The sequence below is a fragment of the Hylobates moloch genome, unplaced genomic scaffold (genome assembly GCF_009828535.3).
Source record: "Hylobates moloch isolate HMO894 unplaced genomic scaffold, HMol_V3 SCAFFOLD_5, whole genome shotgun sequence".
Lineage (NCBI taxonomy): Eukaryota > Metazoa > Chordata > Mammalia > Primates > Hylobatidae > Hylobates > Hylobates moloch.
The window spans coordinates 139912714-139927926 of NW_026652280.1; the positions used below are offsets into that span (position 1 = coordinate 139912714).

The window sequence follows — 15213 nt, forward strand, 5'->3', positions numbered from 1 at the left end:
ATTTATGGGAGTTCTTTATATGTTCTGGATACTGAGTCTTTTGTATTGAAAGATATATTGAAAATATCTTCTAGTTTGTGGCTTGCCTTAATAGTATCATTAGATGAATAGAGGTTTTTAATTTTAGTACCATCCAATTTAATCTTTTATGTGTAATGGTTTTGTGTCATATTTAAGACAGCTTTCCCAAATTCATGAAGATATTATACAATATATGATTCTAGAAGCCTTGCTGCTTGACCTTTAACATTTAGGTATACTGATTGATCTCAAAATATTTTTGTGTATGGTGTGAGGAAAGGTTCAAGGTTTTTGTTTTGTTTTGTTTTCCTCTGTGATAGCCAGTAAGCCGAGAGCATTTATTGAAAAGACCATAATTTCCCCTACTGAATTACAGTTGTGCTTTTGTTGTGCATGAAGTGACTGCAGATGTGCAGGTCTGCTTCTGAACTCTCTGTTCTGTTCCTTGTTCCATTGGTCTGTGTGACTGTCCTTACCTTGATTACCTGGTAGTGTAAACAGTCCAGATTTGTTTTTATTCAAGACTATTTTGGCTACATTAGGTGCATTTCAATATAAAATTTCAAAGCAGCTTGTCAATTTCACATACAAAAAATCTGGGTTTTATAGGAATGCATTAAGTTTATAGATCAATTTTGGAAAAATTGACATCTTTATTATATTGTGTATTTCAAACCATGGAGATGGTATTTCTCTTCATTTTGAGTTTTATTTAATTTGTCTTAACTGTGGTTTATAGTTTTCAGGATAGAGATCTTGCGCATCTTTCATTAGATTTATTCTTAGGGGTTTTTCTTGGTGCTATTGTAAATGGTATTTTTATAAAATTCCATTTTCTAATTGCTAATCGCTGGTATATAAAAATATAATAAATTTTTATGTACGGACCTTAAATTTAGTGAACTTGTTTAATTCACTTATTTCTAGTATTTGTAGATTCTCTTGGATTTTTTATGTATATAATTATGTCATTTGTGAGTAATAACATATGGATTCTTCCTTTCCAATATTTTTGTTTCCTTCTCATATTGGATTAGCTAGGACCTTGAGTACAATATTGAATAGTGAAAAGAATGGATATTTTTTTTCTTGTTCCCAATCTCTGAGAGAAAAACATTCTAAAGAATTCTATATTTTATCATGAAGCATGCTGTTACCTAGAGATATTTTGTATATACCTTTATCAGATTAAGAAAGTCTCTTTGGGCCAGGTGCAGTAGCTCACACCTGTAATTCCAGAACTTTGAGAGGCCAAGGCAGGAGGACTGCTTGAGTTTGAGACCAGACTGGGCAACATGGTGAAATCCCGTCTTTGCAAAAAATACAAAAATTAGGCAGGTGTGGTGCCATGTCCCTGTAGTCCCAGCTACTTGGGAGGCTGAGGTGGGAGGATTGCTTAAGCCCAGGAGAGCCACTATACTCCTGCAATCCTGCCTCTCACTCTCACTTTGAACAGAGTGAGACCTTGAGACCCTGTCTTAAAAAAAAAAAAAAAAGCATTTTTCTATTCCTAGTTTTTTGAGAGGTGTTTTTTTGTTGTTGTTAAATCATGAATAGGTGTTGAATCTTATCAAATGCTCTTTAAATATCTATTAGGATGAGTATATAATTTTTCTTCTTTGTTCTGATAACGTGATGAGTTACAATGATTGATTCTTCAATGTTAAATCACTCTTCCATTCCTAGAGTAAATCTTAGTTGATCATGATGTAGTGTCCTTTCAATTTGCTAATATGTTGCTTAGGATTTTTGCATATTTGCTCGTAAGATTGGTGTGTACTTTTCCTTTTCTGTCGTGTCCTTGCCAAGTATCAGTATCAAGGATATTCTGAGGCTGGGCGTGGTGACTCACGCCTGTAATCTCAGTACTTTGGGAGGCTGAGGCAGGCAGATGACTTGGGGCCAAGAGTTTAAGACCTGCCTGGCCAACATGGTGAAACCCTATCTCTACAAAAAAATACTAAAATTAGCTGGACATGGTGGTGCAGACCTGTAGTCCCAGCGCAGGAGAATTGCTTGAAACTGGGAGATGGATGTTGCAGTGAGCCGAGATCACACCACCTGCACTCCAGCATGGGTGACAGAGTGAGACCTTGTCTCAGAATACACACACACACACACACACACACACACACGAAAATTAGAAAATATTTGGAACTAAATGATAATTAAAATATGGCATATCAAAATTTATATGACAAAGCTAAAGCAATAGTCAGGAGGAAATTTAAGAAACTAAGAAATAGTCATAAAAACTGTTTCAGAGTGTATACAGACAGAATATAAATATGCTTTTTTTTTTTTTTTGAGACAGTGTCTTGCTTTGTTACCCAGGCTGGAGTGTGGTGACACAATCTCTGCTCACTTCAACCTCCACCTCCCGGTTTCAAGTTATTCTTGTGCCTCAACCTACCGAGTAGCTGAGATTACAGGCCCACGCCTCCATGCCTGGTAAATTTTTGTATTTTTTGTAGAGATGGGGTTTTGCCGTGTTGGCCAGGCGGGTCTTGAACTACCTGCCCCAAGTGATTTTCCAGCCTCAGCCTCCCAAAGTGGTGGGATTACAAACTGTTTTCTAATTTTCCTTGTGAGTTCTTTCTTCACATATGAGTTATGTGGAAATACGTTGCTTAATTTCCAGACATTTGGGGATTCTCTAGTGATTTATTTTTGATTTTTAATTTAATTTCCCTGTAGTATTAATATGTACTATTATAAATATTATATATATACACACTAATATATTATATTCCTCTTCCCCCTGTGTCATAATCTGTTTTGCCAGGACGGTAGACAAGCTTCTGAACTCTGTTAGAGGGTGGGCAATCATTCTGTGATTCTCTCCATGTGCACATTATAAATTTGTATGCCATTTTTCCAACTAATCTGCCTTTTGTGAGTTGATTTTTCAGCCAAGCTTCAGAGGGCAATGGGGGTGTTTTGAGAGAGAAGGAAGACACCAGTCAAGCAGGCAGTTAGGGTGGGTCTTTGGTTGAATTCTTTCAAACAAAAGAACAACCAGCAGACATAGATAAGGGAACTTGCACAGAGGGGCTTGCCTAAGACACGCCCACAACTGCACAGATAAAAAAGGCTACACAGGTGACTTACCCAGACATGCCTGCAATGGAAAATTCTGTCCACTAACACATGTGCAGTAAGAGGAACAAAGCAATATGGAGTAACTCAAGCTTAGGGCCCACATGCACACTAGGAGGACAGGGTGGAGCTACCAGAAATTCATGCCTTATGCAAATGAGACACCTAGCCCTCATTGGTTTCTTATAAAAGCCTGTGCATTCAAAAATGGCAATCTTCTTCTTCTCCACGGTCCCCTCTCCACCTTTTATCTTCTTCATTTTCTTGCTTCTTCTTTCCTATGTTGGTGTGAAGTAAGATCATGCTAATTTAAAACATACTCCTTTTAGATGTTTGTTCTTTTATATTGCTTTTGCTACACAGAGCTAGGGAAATAGAAAGTAATTGCCCACTATACTGGATAGCTTCCTCCTTCCTGGGTCCTTGAGGCAACAGTTGTCAGAAAGCAGCTTTTTGATAAGACTCAGCAGCTTGTAGCTGAGAGGGACTGGGAAATAAAGTGGCCACCATCTGGGTCACTCTCCACCCATTTCGGGAACCATCTTGCTGATAAGAGCTACTCATTCTAAGGGCAGGAGGGATGTTTGGACCAAGGCATGGCTTTTGATCTTTGGGAGCAAGCTCTAATCACCTCCATGCCTGTGTATCTATGTCTTTGTGTGTTTCTCTATCACTGTGTACTCTTTGATGTGTCCCTTTCATACCTTACTTCACCTCTCTTTTTTGTGCCGGATCTGCGCATTAAACTTCCTGTAATATATACATACACAAGAAATAGGATTTTTCTTTCTTTCAGAGCCTGCTACTCATCTGACTTCCCTCTGCCTCTACTTCCTGTTTCCCTTCATTTTGCATTTGCAGATCTTAACACATAATGCAGCATCCACCCAACTTTATATACATTCCATCTTTATTTTTCATGAGTTGGATTTTCTGCCAGTCTTATACATCCAATCCTCCATTATAGATCATCTTAATTTTGTTTTAAATGTATTCTTTCTTCTCTTTTGTCTTATCAGCTTTATTTAGATCTGGTTCATACTCTTGTCCTGTTTTTCTCTTCAATAAGGCCACTTTTTCTTTTCTTTATGTATCAAATATCCTTGCCTCTTTCTCTTCCTCCTTAGAAAGCAAGGTTTCTCAGCCTCAACATTATTGACATTTTTGGCTGAATAATTCTTTGTTGTAGGGGTGTTAGAGTAGGTAGCTAGGCAGACATGAGTAGGACTGGAGACAGACTCCCCACCCTCCACCAGGAATGTCAGGCAGCCATCAGGTGATGGTCAGGCAGTTGTTAAACTGTCTCTCTAAAATAATAATTGGTTGCAGCCAGCACCAGGAGAAGGTAGTTTCCCAATAGATAGAAAACACCTGAAGCTGGCGATTAGCAGCTTCCCAGTAAAATCTCAGGAATTGGGCAGGTGGGCTCAAGAATGTGCACTAAGAGGCAAAATGGTGGAGTTTAACTGGTATATGACCTTCCTCTAGGAACACTCGACTGGTAAGGAAAAAAATGCCTAAAATGAACATGCACACAACTTTAGTAAACATACTGTGCATGCTCCCCTCCCAAGTGCTGGCAGGCCACTGCGAATGCGGACAGCCTGCCCCAAGAAAAAAACCAAGGGAGGAGAGATGCAAACCCCGGAACCATGCCAATGTATAAAACCCTAAGTCAAAGGTCAAAGAGGGCACTTGGATCTCTCAAGTTGCCCACTTGGCCCTCTTTCAAGTGTACTTTCTGTTCCCACTCCAAAGCTTTTTAATAAACTCTTACTCCTGCTCAAAAACTTGCCTCAGTCTCTCACTCTACCTTATGCCCCTTGGTCAAATTCTTTCCTTCAAGGGGGCAAGAATTGAGTTGCTGCAGACCCATGTGGATTAACTGCTGCTAACAGGGGCTGTCCTGTGCATTGTAGGATGTTTAGCATATTTTTATTTTAGATATTTTTATTTTATGTATTTTGAGACAGGGTCTCACTCTGTCATCCAGGCTGAGTACAGTAGCACGAACATAGCTCACTGCAGCTTTGACCCGCTAGGCTCAAGTGATTCTCCTGCCTCAGCATCCCATGTAGTTGGGACTACTGGCATGTGCCACAACACCTAATTTTTTGGATTTTTTGTAGAGATGGGATCGCATTTTGTTGCCCCAGCAGGCCTCCAATTCCTGGGCTCAAGCAATCCTCCCACCTAGGCCTCCCAAAGTGCTAGGATTATAGGTGTGAGCCACCATACCTGGCCTCAATTCTCTATTTTTAATGGGTGCTAAAAGAGTTACGCGTTCTTAATTTATCCCAGTCTACTCTGAATTAATATTATACCACTTTACGTATAATGAGAGTACCCTTCGATAATTCCGTTTGCCACCTTTATGTTCATTCTGCCCTTATTATCTTATATCTTACTTCTTGTTATTAATACCACAATATATTGCTTTTATTTCTGCTATAGTTAATTGTTTTTTAAAGGAATTGGGTAAGGCAAACCAACAGCATAGATACTTACCTACCTATTTATAATTTCTTTCTTTCTTTATTTTTTTTTGAGATGGAATCTCACTCTGTCTCCCAGGCTAGAGTGCAGTGGTACTATCTCAGCTCACTGCAACCTCCGCCTCCCAGGTTCAAGTGATTCTTCTACCTCAGCCTCCTGAGTAGCTGGGATTACAGGCACTTGCCACCATGCCCAGCTATTTTTGTATTTTTAGTAGAGACAGGTTTTCACCATGTTGGCCAGCCTGGTCTGGAACTCCTGACCTCAGGTGATCCACCCACCTAGGCCTCCCAAAGTGCCAGGATTACAGGCATGAGCCACCGTGCCCAACCTATAATTTCCAAAAACCCTTCAATGCTATAGATCTGTTTTTCCATCAGACATCATTTTCCTTCAGCCTAAAGAAATTTCTTTGGTATTTCTTGCTGGCAAAAATTAGCTTCTACTTATCTACATTTTGAAAGACATTTTTGCTTGAAATCATTCTATGTTGACAGATTTTCTTGAGCACTTTAAAATGCTATTTTATTGTCTTGTGGCCTCAGTTGTTTCTGATGAGTAGTCAGTCATCATTCCTATGATACGCCTAGGTGTTTTCTTTGTATAGATCCTATTTTAGGCTCACTTGAACATCTAAGATCTGTGGATTGATAGTTTAAATCAAATTTGGGTTTTTGTTTTTTTTTCAGATTGAGAGGATGCAGGTTTGGGGACTTTCCTCTTTGTGGTTGCTTCTTTTTGGGATTCCCTTCCTCAATTTCCAACTAATCTGACACCCAGATTGCTTACTTCTGACTTGTCAACCTGGAATGATGGCTACTTTCTGATTGAGCTCTATCCAGATGTTCTGAGCAAACTAGGGAGATCCTTTGGGGAAAAATTTGGTTAAATGTGGATCCCACCTCTATTTATTCTCCCCTTTTAAGGGTCATATCTCCTTCAGTTTCTGCTTGCTTTTGTCAGGATCCTTGCTTAAATAGTTGTGTTCTACATTTTTTTCCAGAATTATAATTGTTATTTGTAAGAGGATTAGTTTGATATGAGCAGCTTCACCATCAGTGTCACATTAAGTTTTAAATGTAAGATATATCTAGGGGTTAACTCTTCTAAGAATAATTGCATTGTAATAAAAGATAAAGCATACACAATTTTTTTTGGTAGACTTTTTGTTATTAACATGCAAGTACAAAGGTACTTTTGGGACAGTCGGTAGTGTCCACATAAACAGTGACCTGCTCAGTGCATCGGCTGTATCAGCAGCTCTTAAAAATTCCGCTTCCCCTCCTTTTGTCTCTCTTCCATTGAGATTTAATCTTCCTCTACTATCCCTAAAAGAAGAGGGCAAAAAATGGGGGGATGCTCTCTTCACTTTCCAGAACAAATTTCTATCCACTACATGACAATGACTATTCTGGAATTTGAAAATAATATCTGCCCATATTGCTTAATTCCATAGACTTCCCTTCCCTCTCTCAGACAGCTGTGCATCCAACCCACAGTCTTCCTCCTCTTTCAATCTTGGGTCAAATTGTTAATGATGTCACGTGTATTGACATCATGGTATTCCACTAGTGACCAGCGAGCACATCACAGTTTTTCATTCTTTTTGGCCAAATGCCCTATTGTTTCTATTTTTTTTATCAGGTATTCGGAATCAACAGGGTCTTTACTGTGACTCTGTTCTACTGATTGCTGGAATCTCTAAATCTGTGTTTTCCTACATTTACTACATCTTTCTTTTTGTTGAATATTTTCACTCCTTACAACCACGGAACACTGTTTACCCTACACACTTCATGAGATCACTCTTTCTATACTGTTATATTTGTTTGTTACTTTAATATCATTAGAGCCCCTTAATTTTGCCTCTTATACTCACTAATTTCTGGACTTAAGTCCATTTGTTCCATTCCTGTACCCACAAAATGGAAGACAATCAACAACAACATCAACAACAAAACCCACCAGGTTTCTTCAAAGCTAGATCTGCTGTCCTGCTAACTTATCATGAAACAGTTAAATATCTCTAGGTAGAAACCCTGGCATCTCCCACACCTTCTTAAATAGGAGTAATGGAGTAGTCTGAGAACCTGGCTCTACCTCTAATATAGCTTTGCCATTAACCAGTATAAGACTTTGAATTACTCACCCAACCCTGCATTTTCCTGTCTGTAAAATGAGGAAAATATTCGAGAACTTGAAACCCACTACAATCCGTCTCTTGTGTTTCACTAGCCCAGTTTGAAACTAGACAGAAGCAAATTCCATGCTAGCAAGTATAATAGTGATAGAGGGAGGAAGGATTGACTGCCAGCTAGGAATTGAGCTGCAAGGGTCTTGAAGCTTTCCTCTGTGAAAATGTAGGCACCGTGAGACTTAGAAAGTAACAGGCCAGACACTGGATCAGTATAAACTACAAGGAGGTGGCCTGGGTAGAGAGATTTGCTGGTTGTTTTTCTCCCCAGCACTGGTCTGAGTCTCTCACTTAGGGCTTCATGCTGTCTCTTTCTTCCTGTCCCAGTTCCCCACGTTTCCCTTTCCCCCACCCTAAAACATAATCTAATTTTTATTCTTAATTGGTCCTGGTTATAAAACTTAGATCTAGTCTACATTATTATATATATTCTTCAATAAAGTTTTAAACTCTTTAATTAAAAAGGCAAATGATTTTATTGTTCAATAATCCTTTTAAAAAATAAGAGGAAATAGTAAAATTAAAGATGAAAGATGATTTTTATTTCCTTGTGACCTCTATATCCCCCTTCCCCTGCCCTTGGTAAGTAACTCTTTATGAAGAAAGGATTAAAGACTCTTATTTAACCAAAAAACAGAGCCAGCTAATCATTTCCAAAGGTTAGTATCCTTCTTTGGTTTAATTGAATAAAACCATATGTTCATATATGTATTAAAACAAACTCAGAATAATGTCTTATCTTCCTTAGTTAAGGCATTATAAGGGCTATAACTATCAACCAATAATAACCAAGGCAGTAACTTAGAAAGCTGCTTTGATAGGAGTAGAAACTTACAAACAAATAAATTCAATAGACCTTTGTCATAAAACTGGTATGAAGAGACAAGGGTAATACCCATATTTTTAAAGATTACCTCTTACAGTGAAAAAAGATCTCTGAGCATTAGCAGTGAGATGTCATCTGTAATATATATAACAAAATAGCAAGAGGTAAAGAGCTTTGCAATAGGGGCTTCATATATAAAAGATAGCATGATCTTCAGTTGTAAACAAGCAACCTGTTCTGCACAGATAAGGAGAAAAGAAAAATTAATCAAAGTAACTAAATGATTGCTTCACATAGACAGTTATAATGCAGACCTACCCTACTTTTCTCTACTTGGGGCTATTTTTCCACCTCAATAAAACAAACTTTTCTTGACACTGGTCTGACTTTACCCTTCCCTTTGCCTTTAAAGACATTACTTTAAAGAATAATTTTTATTATTTGTTCATAGTCAAAGTCTAAGGGTTTTCTAATCTCCCCCCAAAAAGAATTTGTTGATCTACCATGTAAAAATCTTATCTGTATTGTAAAAAACTCATTGCATTTTAATACAGATTTTGATTTACCGTGTAAAAATCTTATCTGTATTGTACAAAAACTCAATGCATTTTAATACAGTTTTGATGTTAATTTGACTTTGTTAGTATGTTTTTGTAGTCGAAGGCCATGGGTCTTATATCTAAGAAGGAAGATGCTTTGTATATTTGTTTATAATAATTTTGTTCCATTCTCTTTCTTGTCTGCTCTCTTTTTCCTCTTTAAAGTATGATGTGTCACAACTATAATAAGGCAAATGATTCCTATCAAACCCATTGCTGTTAAAACTCCTTTCAATATAAGATAATCTCTGGCAGGTACAGGATCAGAATTGGGAGGAATAAACAGAGATGCCTGGGCAATGTTAGATATAGCAGACTTTAAGGAGTTCCTATCCATTGCTCGTATTGCAACATAAATTCTGTGGCTTTCAGGTGTTTCTCCATTTGGCTGATGTTCAGGTCCATTTGTGGAAATTTGGGGTGAGAACGTAAATATCTCCCTGATGCCAGCTTGCTGAGGATTTCGCTTTGATGTATTTACTAAAATAGCATTGTTAAAGTCATCTTGGATCTTCTGTAGACTTTTACTCATTCTTATTTCATAGCTTGTAGCTGAAATTAAAAAATATAAATAGGAAAATTAAGTCACTTTGAGTATATTTTCTAGTTTATTAGAAATTACTAATGAGAACAGCAACACAAAATCAAAATATTTAGAAATAAACATAACAAGAAATATGAATACAAGCAAAACTTTAAAACACTACACAAGGACTCATATTAAAATCCGAGGACTTTTTTTTTTTTTGAAAAGCAAGATTCAACATAAAAGATGTTATCTTTTCCTAAGTCATTTTGTAAATGTGTGGTGATTTTTTTGTTTTTGTTTTTGTTTTGTTTTGTTTTGTTTGAGATGGAGTCTTGCTCTGTTGTCCAGGCTGGAGTGCAGTGGCGCCATCTTGGCTCACTGTAACCTATGACTTCCAGGTTCAAGCAATTCTCCTACCTCAGCCTCCCAAGTAGCTGGGATTACAGGCATGCACCACCATGCCCGGCTTATTTTTGTATTTTTAGTAGAGACAGGGTTTCCCCATGTTGGCCAGGCTGGTCTCGAACTCCTGACCTCAGGTGATCCACCTGCCTCGGCCTCCCAAAGTGCTGGGATTTCAGGCGTGAGCCACTGTGCCTGGTCTGTTATGTGATTTTATTTAAAATGCCTCATTTCTGTTTTATCTAGTCAAGTTTATTGTAAATTCATATGGAAATTAGGCAATCAAAAATGAGCATATAAAGTCTAAAAATAGCAATATGGAAGGACTAACCCTACCAGATATACAAACGCTATAATACCTCAGTAATTAAAATGCTGTGGTACTTACTGATGCATGAATAGACACATCAAAAAATAGGCCAAAACACATTCAGAAGTTTAGTATATGACAAAGGTGGAATTCAAATTAATGGGGAAAAAATATAATTTCTGAATAAATGGTGTTGTGAAAATTGGGTAAAAAATTTGGAAAAAGACGATGGAGGCAGAAGCCTCAAAGTTAACATAAGCCTTAGAAAAGGGAAAGTAGAAAAAGGTACTCCGTCAATGTTTACCTAAGCGAGAATAAGAAAGCCCTGAATCAGGGGACTGGTCCCAGGCTTCCTAGCAAAAATAATGGCCAGAAGTAGGAAACAAAAATGCACCAAGGTTTGCATGAGTTATGCAAAAAAATTCCCCGAAGCGTACTGATAAATACATGAATACATATTTACTACCCAACTTCCAGAAAACGAATCACTTCCAGTACTGGGAAGCACATGCTCTGTAGTGCAGAGCCCATTTCTACTGAACAGACACCCATTAACACGTGGTGTTTATGCTCCTAGTCAAGGTTTCTGAGTGATTAGTATCAGTGAGTTAGCCAGGGCCTCCTCAGTCCAGGGGCAGGCAACACACTGTTCTTCTGGGACTCCAGGATTTAAAGCCTGATCAGCAACTCAGAGCTTTTCACAACAATCCTCTGTACCTTTCTCAGTTCTACTAGCCCCTGACCTAGTTATTAGAAATGCTGTCTTATGGAAAAATAGGTAATGAAATGAGCGAACCTACCCTGGCCTTGATCAAAATCTTCTCCAGGTGCTGTCCAAGATAGGGTCAATTCCTCTTCTACTTTTACAGCTTCCAGGTCAATAATTTTGCATGGTGGAAACACATCAGGGTGGGGGCCAGCTGGAACTCCCAGCACTGAAAAGGAGCCTCCTGAGCTGACTCGGCTAAAGCCCCACTTTTGCTCCTCCTCATTTCTGCCTACTGATTTCCTTGGAGCATTCATCTGAATATTACCTGAGACAAAAAAGAAAAAAAAAGGCAAAATGACAAATTACAAAGCTTCTGAATAGCTTGTTCTCGACACAGTGAGACTTCCTTAAACCTTTTTTTCTTTACTATATCTTTAGAATAACTGAGTGTATTTGTACAATACTTTGATCACTAATTCATCCATTTATTCACTCAGTAAATCTTTATTTTATTTTATTTTATTTTATTTTATTTTAATTTTGAGACAGAGTCTTACTCTGCTGTCCAGGCTGGAGTGCAGTGGTGTAATCTTGGCTCACTGCAACCTCCGCCTCCCAGGTTCAAGCAATTCTCCTGCCTCAGCCTCCTGAGTAGCTGGTATTACAGGTGCCCGTCACCACGCCCAGCTAATTTTTGTATTTTTAGTAGAGACGGGGTTTCATCATGTTGGCTAGGCTGGTCTCGAACTCCTGACCTCATGATCCGCCCACCTTGGCTTCCCAAAGTGCTAGGATTACAGGAGTGAGCCACTGCACCCGGCCTCAGTAAATACTTATGGAGGGCATATGCTGTGCCAATAATTACAGACAAAACAGTATCCCTCATGGAATTTATAGTCATGTTAATCATATTAATAAACATATATTTACAAAGTATGATAAGTGTAAGAAGGAAAGAAGACAGGATGCTATGAAAGAAAATAATGTGGGTCTATAATTTAGCGTGGTATCAAAGAGGTAACATTGAAAGGCTTCCTAAAGATTGAGCAGGAACTGTCCAGGTAAAGAAGAGGGGAAAGAACATTCTAGGTGGAGGGAACAGCAAACCCTGAGGCAAAAAGAGGTTTCAAGTTAGAAAAGCTAAATTAAAAGCAAGGAGAGTCGTTTGAGATGAGGTAGGAGAGAAGTTTACACAGGACCTCATGGTCCAAAGTGGTTTTAGATTTTAATGTTACATGCTGTAGGGAAGCAGGGAAGTGACAAAATTGTATTTGCTTTCTAATAGGACACTCTGGCTGCTTGGTGTAGAATGAATTAAAGCACAGCAAGCAACAAGGTGGCCACTTAGCCATTCAATAGTCCAGATGAGAGAAGATAGCAGCTTGGGATGGGAGATGGTGTGGAGAGGGGGGCAAGAAAGAGGCAGTTCAAGATGTCTTCTGCAGATGTCAAGCAAAAGCTGGTGATGGATATGAATACAGAATGGTGAAGAAAAGAAGCATGGTTTAAAATGAAAATAAAAAAAAAAAGCTTCCAGGTTTCTAAAATGAGCAAGCTGGGAGGAGAAGCAGGGTAAGGAGAAAAAGAACAAAAATTAAATTACAAAGTTTGTGATTCCTGTAAAACATCTAATTCAAGATGTTAATGAGCCATTTAGATCTGGATTTTAAGTTTAAAAAAGAGATTTTAGCTAAATTTAATAATTTTAAATTTATGAATTTGGAGGTTATACACAGATAGATGTTATTAAAGGCATATGGATTAATGAGATTAACTAATAATAATTATTACTATAATGATAAGTAGTACTTTTTGAGCACCGTCTATGTGCCAGGCACTTTTCTAAGGCCTTACATGTATCAGATATTTAATTTTCCCAGCAAGGCTATGAAAAGGGTACAATTATTACCCTTATTTTTTTAGATGATGAAACTGAGACACACAGAAGCTAAGTCACTTGCCCAAAGTCACACGGCAAGTAAATGGAGGAGCTGGGTTTCAAAACCAGGCAATGTGGCTCCAGATGGTGAAGTAAGAAGGTTCGGACTCAGCCAACATTTAGAGGCCTGGTAGAAAAGGAGGAGCTGGAAAAAGAGCCTGATAAAAAATTCCAGAAAATAAGAGGTAATCAGGAGAGTGAGGTAGCATAGAAACCAGGAAATGGCAAAGGAGGGATCAACTGGCTGTGTTTGATACTGGTGAGGTCAGGAAGAATGAGCACTGAAAAGTAAACAAAAAGTATAGAATCATGTTATGGAATAGTCCAAATGATTAGTTACAACTTCTAAAATACATGAATAATATTTATAAAGAATCTGCATTTTTGGAAATAAAAATGCTTACAAGTCTTTTTTGAGATTGTTTTCAAAGACTATAGCATGATATATTTCTGTTGGTCTATTATGCTTTAACCACCACTTTCTATCAGGAACTATTATAATGGTGTTAAGAAGATAACTATCTTCCATTTATTTTGCACTTTTTTCTTGAAGAAAAGCAAAACATCTTCAGGAATCACTTAGTTGTCTGTAACATCCAAGCTCATATTTATTTAGGAACTCATTTCCTGTGTGGACTGTTCGGGCTGTTGGCCTCCTTCTTTCAACTGCTAATAACTTTTTGCCTCTTTCTCTTGCCTAAACCTCTACAGAGGAAACACAGAAGCAGGAATTGAGAAAACCCAGTAAATCTCTTTATCTATTAGTAATTCTGATGAAACAAGAAAGAGGTCAACATAATGACTAAAATGAAGTTAGGTATAATCTGTGGGCATTACCTATTGCCTTCCTGTTACCCCCCTACCGTGAATCACTGAGGATTGAAGAAACAGTAAACAAATTATATATGGACTTAAGTGTAAAGAGTTTTGAAATTCTCTCTTTCTCTCACTCCCGCCACCCCAGTACACACATACCCATCAGAGATATGTACATGAAATGATGTTACTCAAATAACAGTGCTAATGGTTCTTACCGTTTGCTGTGTAACCTGCTACATACATAGCATGACTCCCTGGAATAGTGTGGGCTAGGGTGCTTATGCTGGGAAAGTGATTGACATGCACTTTCAAGCTATATCTACCATTTACAGCAAAGGAGAAAAAATACCTCGAGTAAATTCCATCATTTTTTATAATATCAGCACCTGTATATATAAAAAACACAGTGTCAACACTTGTTGTCATAGTAGATTATTAATATTTAAGTCATTAAAAATGAGATTTAATCCCCTTATTCTTTCTATATAAGATATATTGTCATGCTCTTATCTACTTTTTACATTCTCAGGTAATAAAAAGTCCAATGGGTCCATAATTTCTCCCTGTAATTTCTTACCTCAGAAAAATGATTTTCTAAAGGTGAATAAGTTGTACCATGCTAATAAAACATTTAATTATCACCTTTAACATTTGCACATTGTGCACATGTACCCTAAAACCTAAAGTATAATAAAAAAAAAAAATTAAAAAAAAAAAAAAAGAAAATAATACTAGTTTTTTCTAGAAATCAAGCACATTCTTCAAGTTGCTTATAGTCATTGACCCTTTTGAGATATGAATAAAAGCCATTTTGTCCCTAGGAAATAAATATATATGCACATATACACATTTTCCTACAGTTTCAAGGGTTTATGAATGCCCTTGAAGTCGCTTGATTAAGGACCTTTAATAAATAAAAACTTTGGTTAGTTTATAAAATAGTGTGAAATTACTTAATTTCCTCATTAGAGGGTATCTGGAACTGTTTTTCTAGATTCTAGGGGACTTGATGACCTGGAGTGTGACAGAATTTGGTAGCATCTACTGTGCCTTGCCTCGGGGGCATTCCGAAAGGTTAGCCAGGGATGTGCTTCCTTCCTTTTGCATTGATCTTCAGAGAGCAGTTCAATTCCAAGCCAAATTCATGACTCAGTGGCAGGAAGGCCTAGACCCCAGGGCAGCAGGGGGAAGTCCAGCTGAGCCCAAGTACAGATCACTTTTGCCGTTCAAGTACAGGTGGCCATATTGGGCAAGCAGTTTGTCCTCTATC

At 37.8% G+C, this 15213-nt stretch overlaps 1 protein-coding gene across 2 annotated transcripts in view; it reads right to left on the reverse strand.

The window, feature by feature from the left end:
* Nucleotides 1–8370: 8370 nt before the first annotated feature.
* CLCA2 (chloride channel accessory 2) overlaps nt 8371–15213 on the reverse strand; it is a 31973-nt gene continuing 25130 nt past the window's right edge. The window contains exons 12-14 of one of the 2 annotated variants that reach the window (XM_032155462.2): nt 14159–14329; nt 11277–11510; nt 8371–9787 (exon numbers count right to left, since the gene is read on the reverse strand). In XM_032155462.2, the coding sequence (XP_032011353.1) occupies nt 9345–9787; nt 11277–11510; nt 14159–14329 (848 nt within the window). In that variant the 3' untranslated portion in view covers nt 8371–9344. The remainder of the gene's footprint in view (nt 9788–11276; nt 11511–14158; nt 14330–15213) is intronic. The other variant, XM_058439621.1, reaches the window with a different exon arrangement.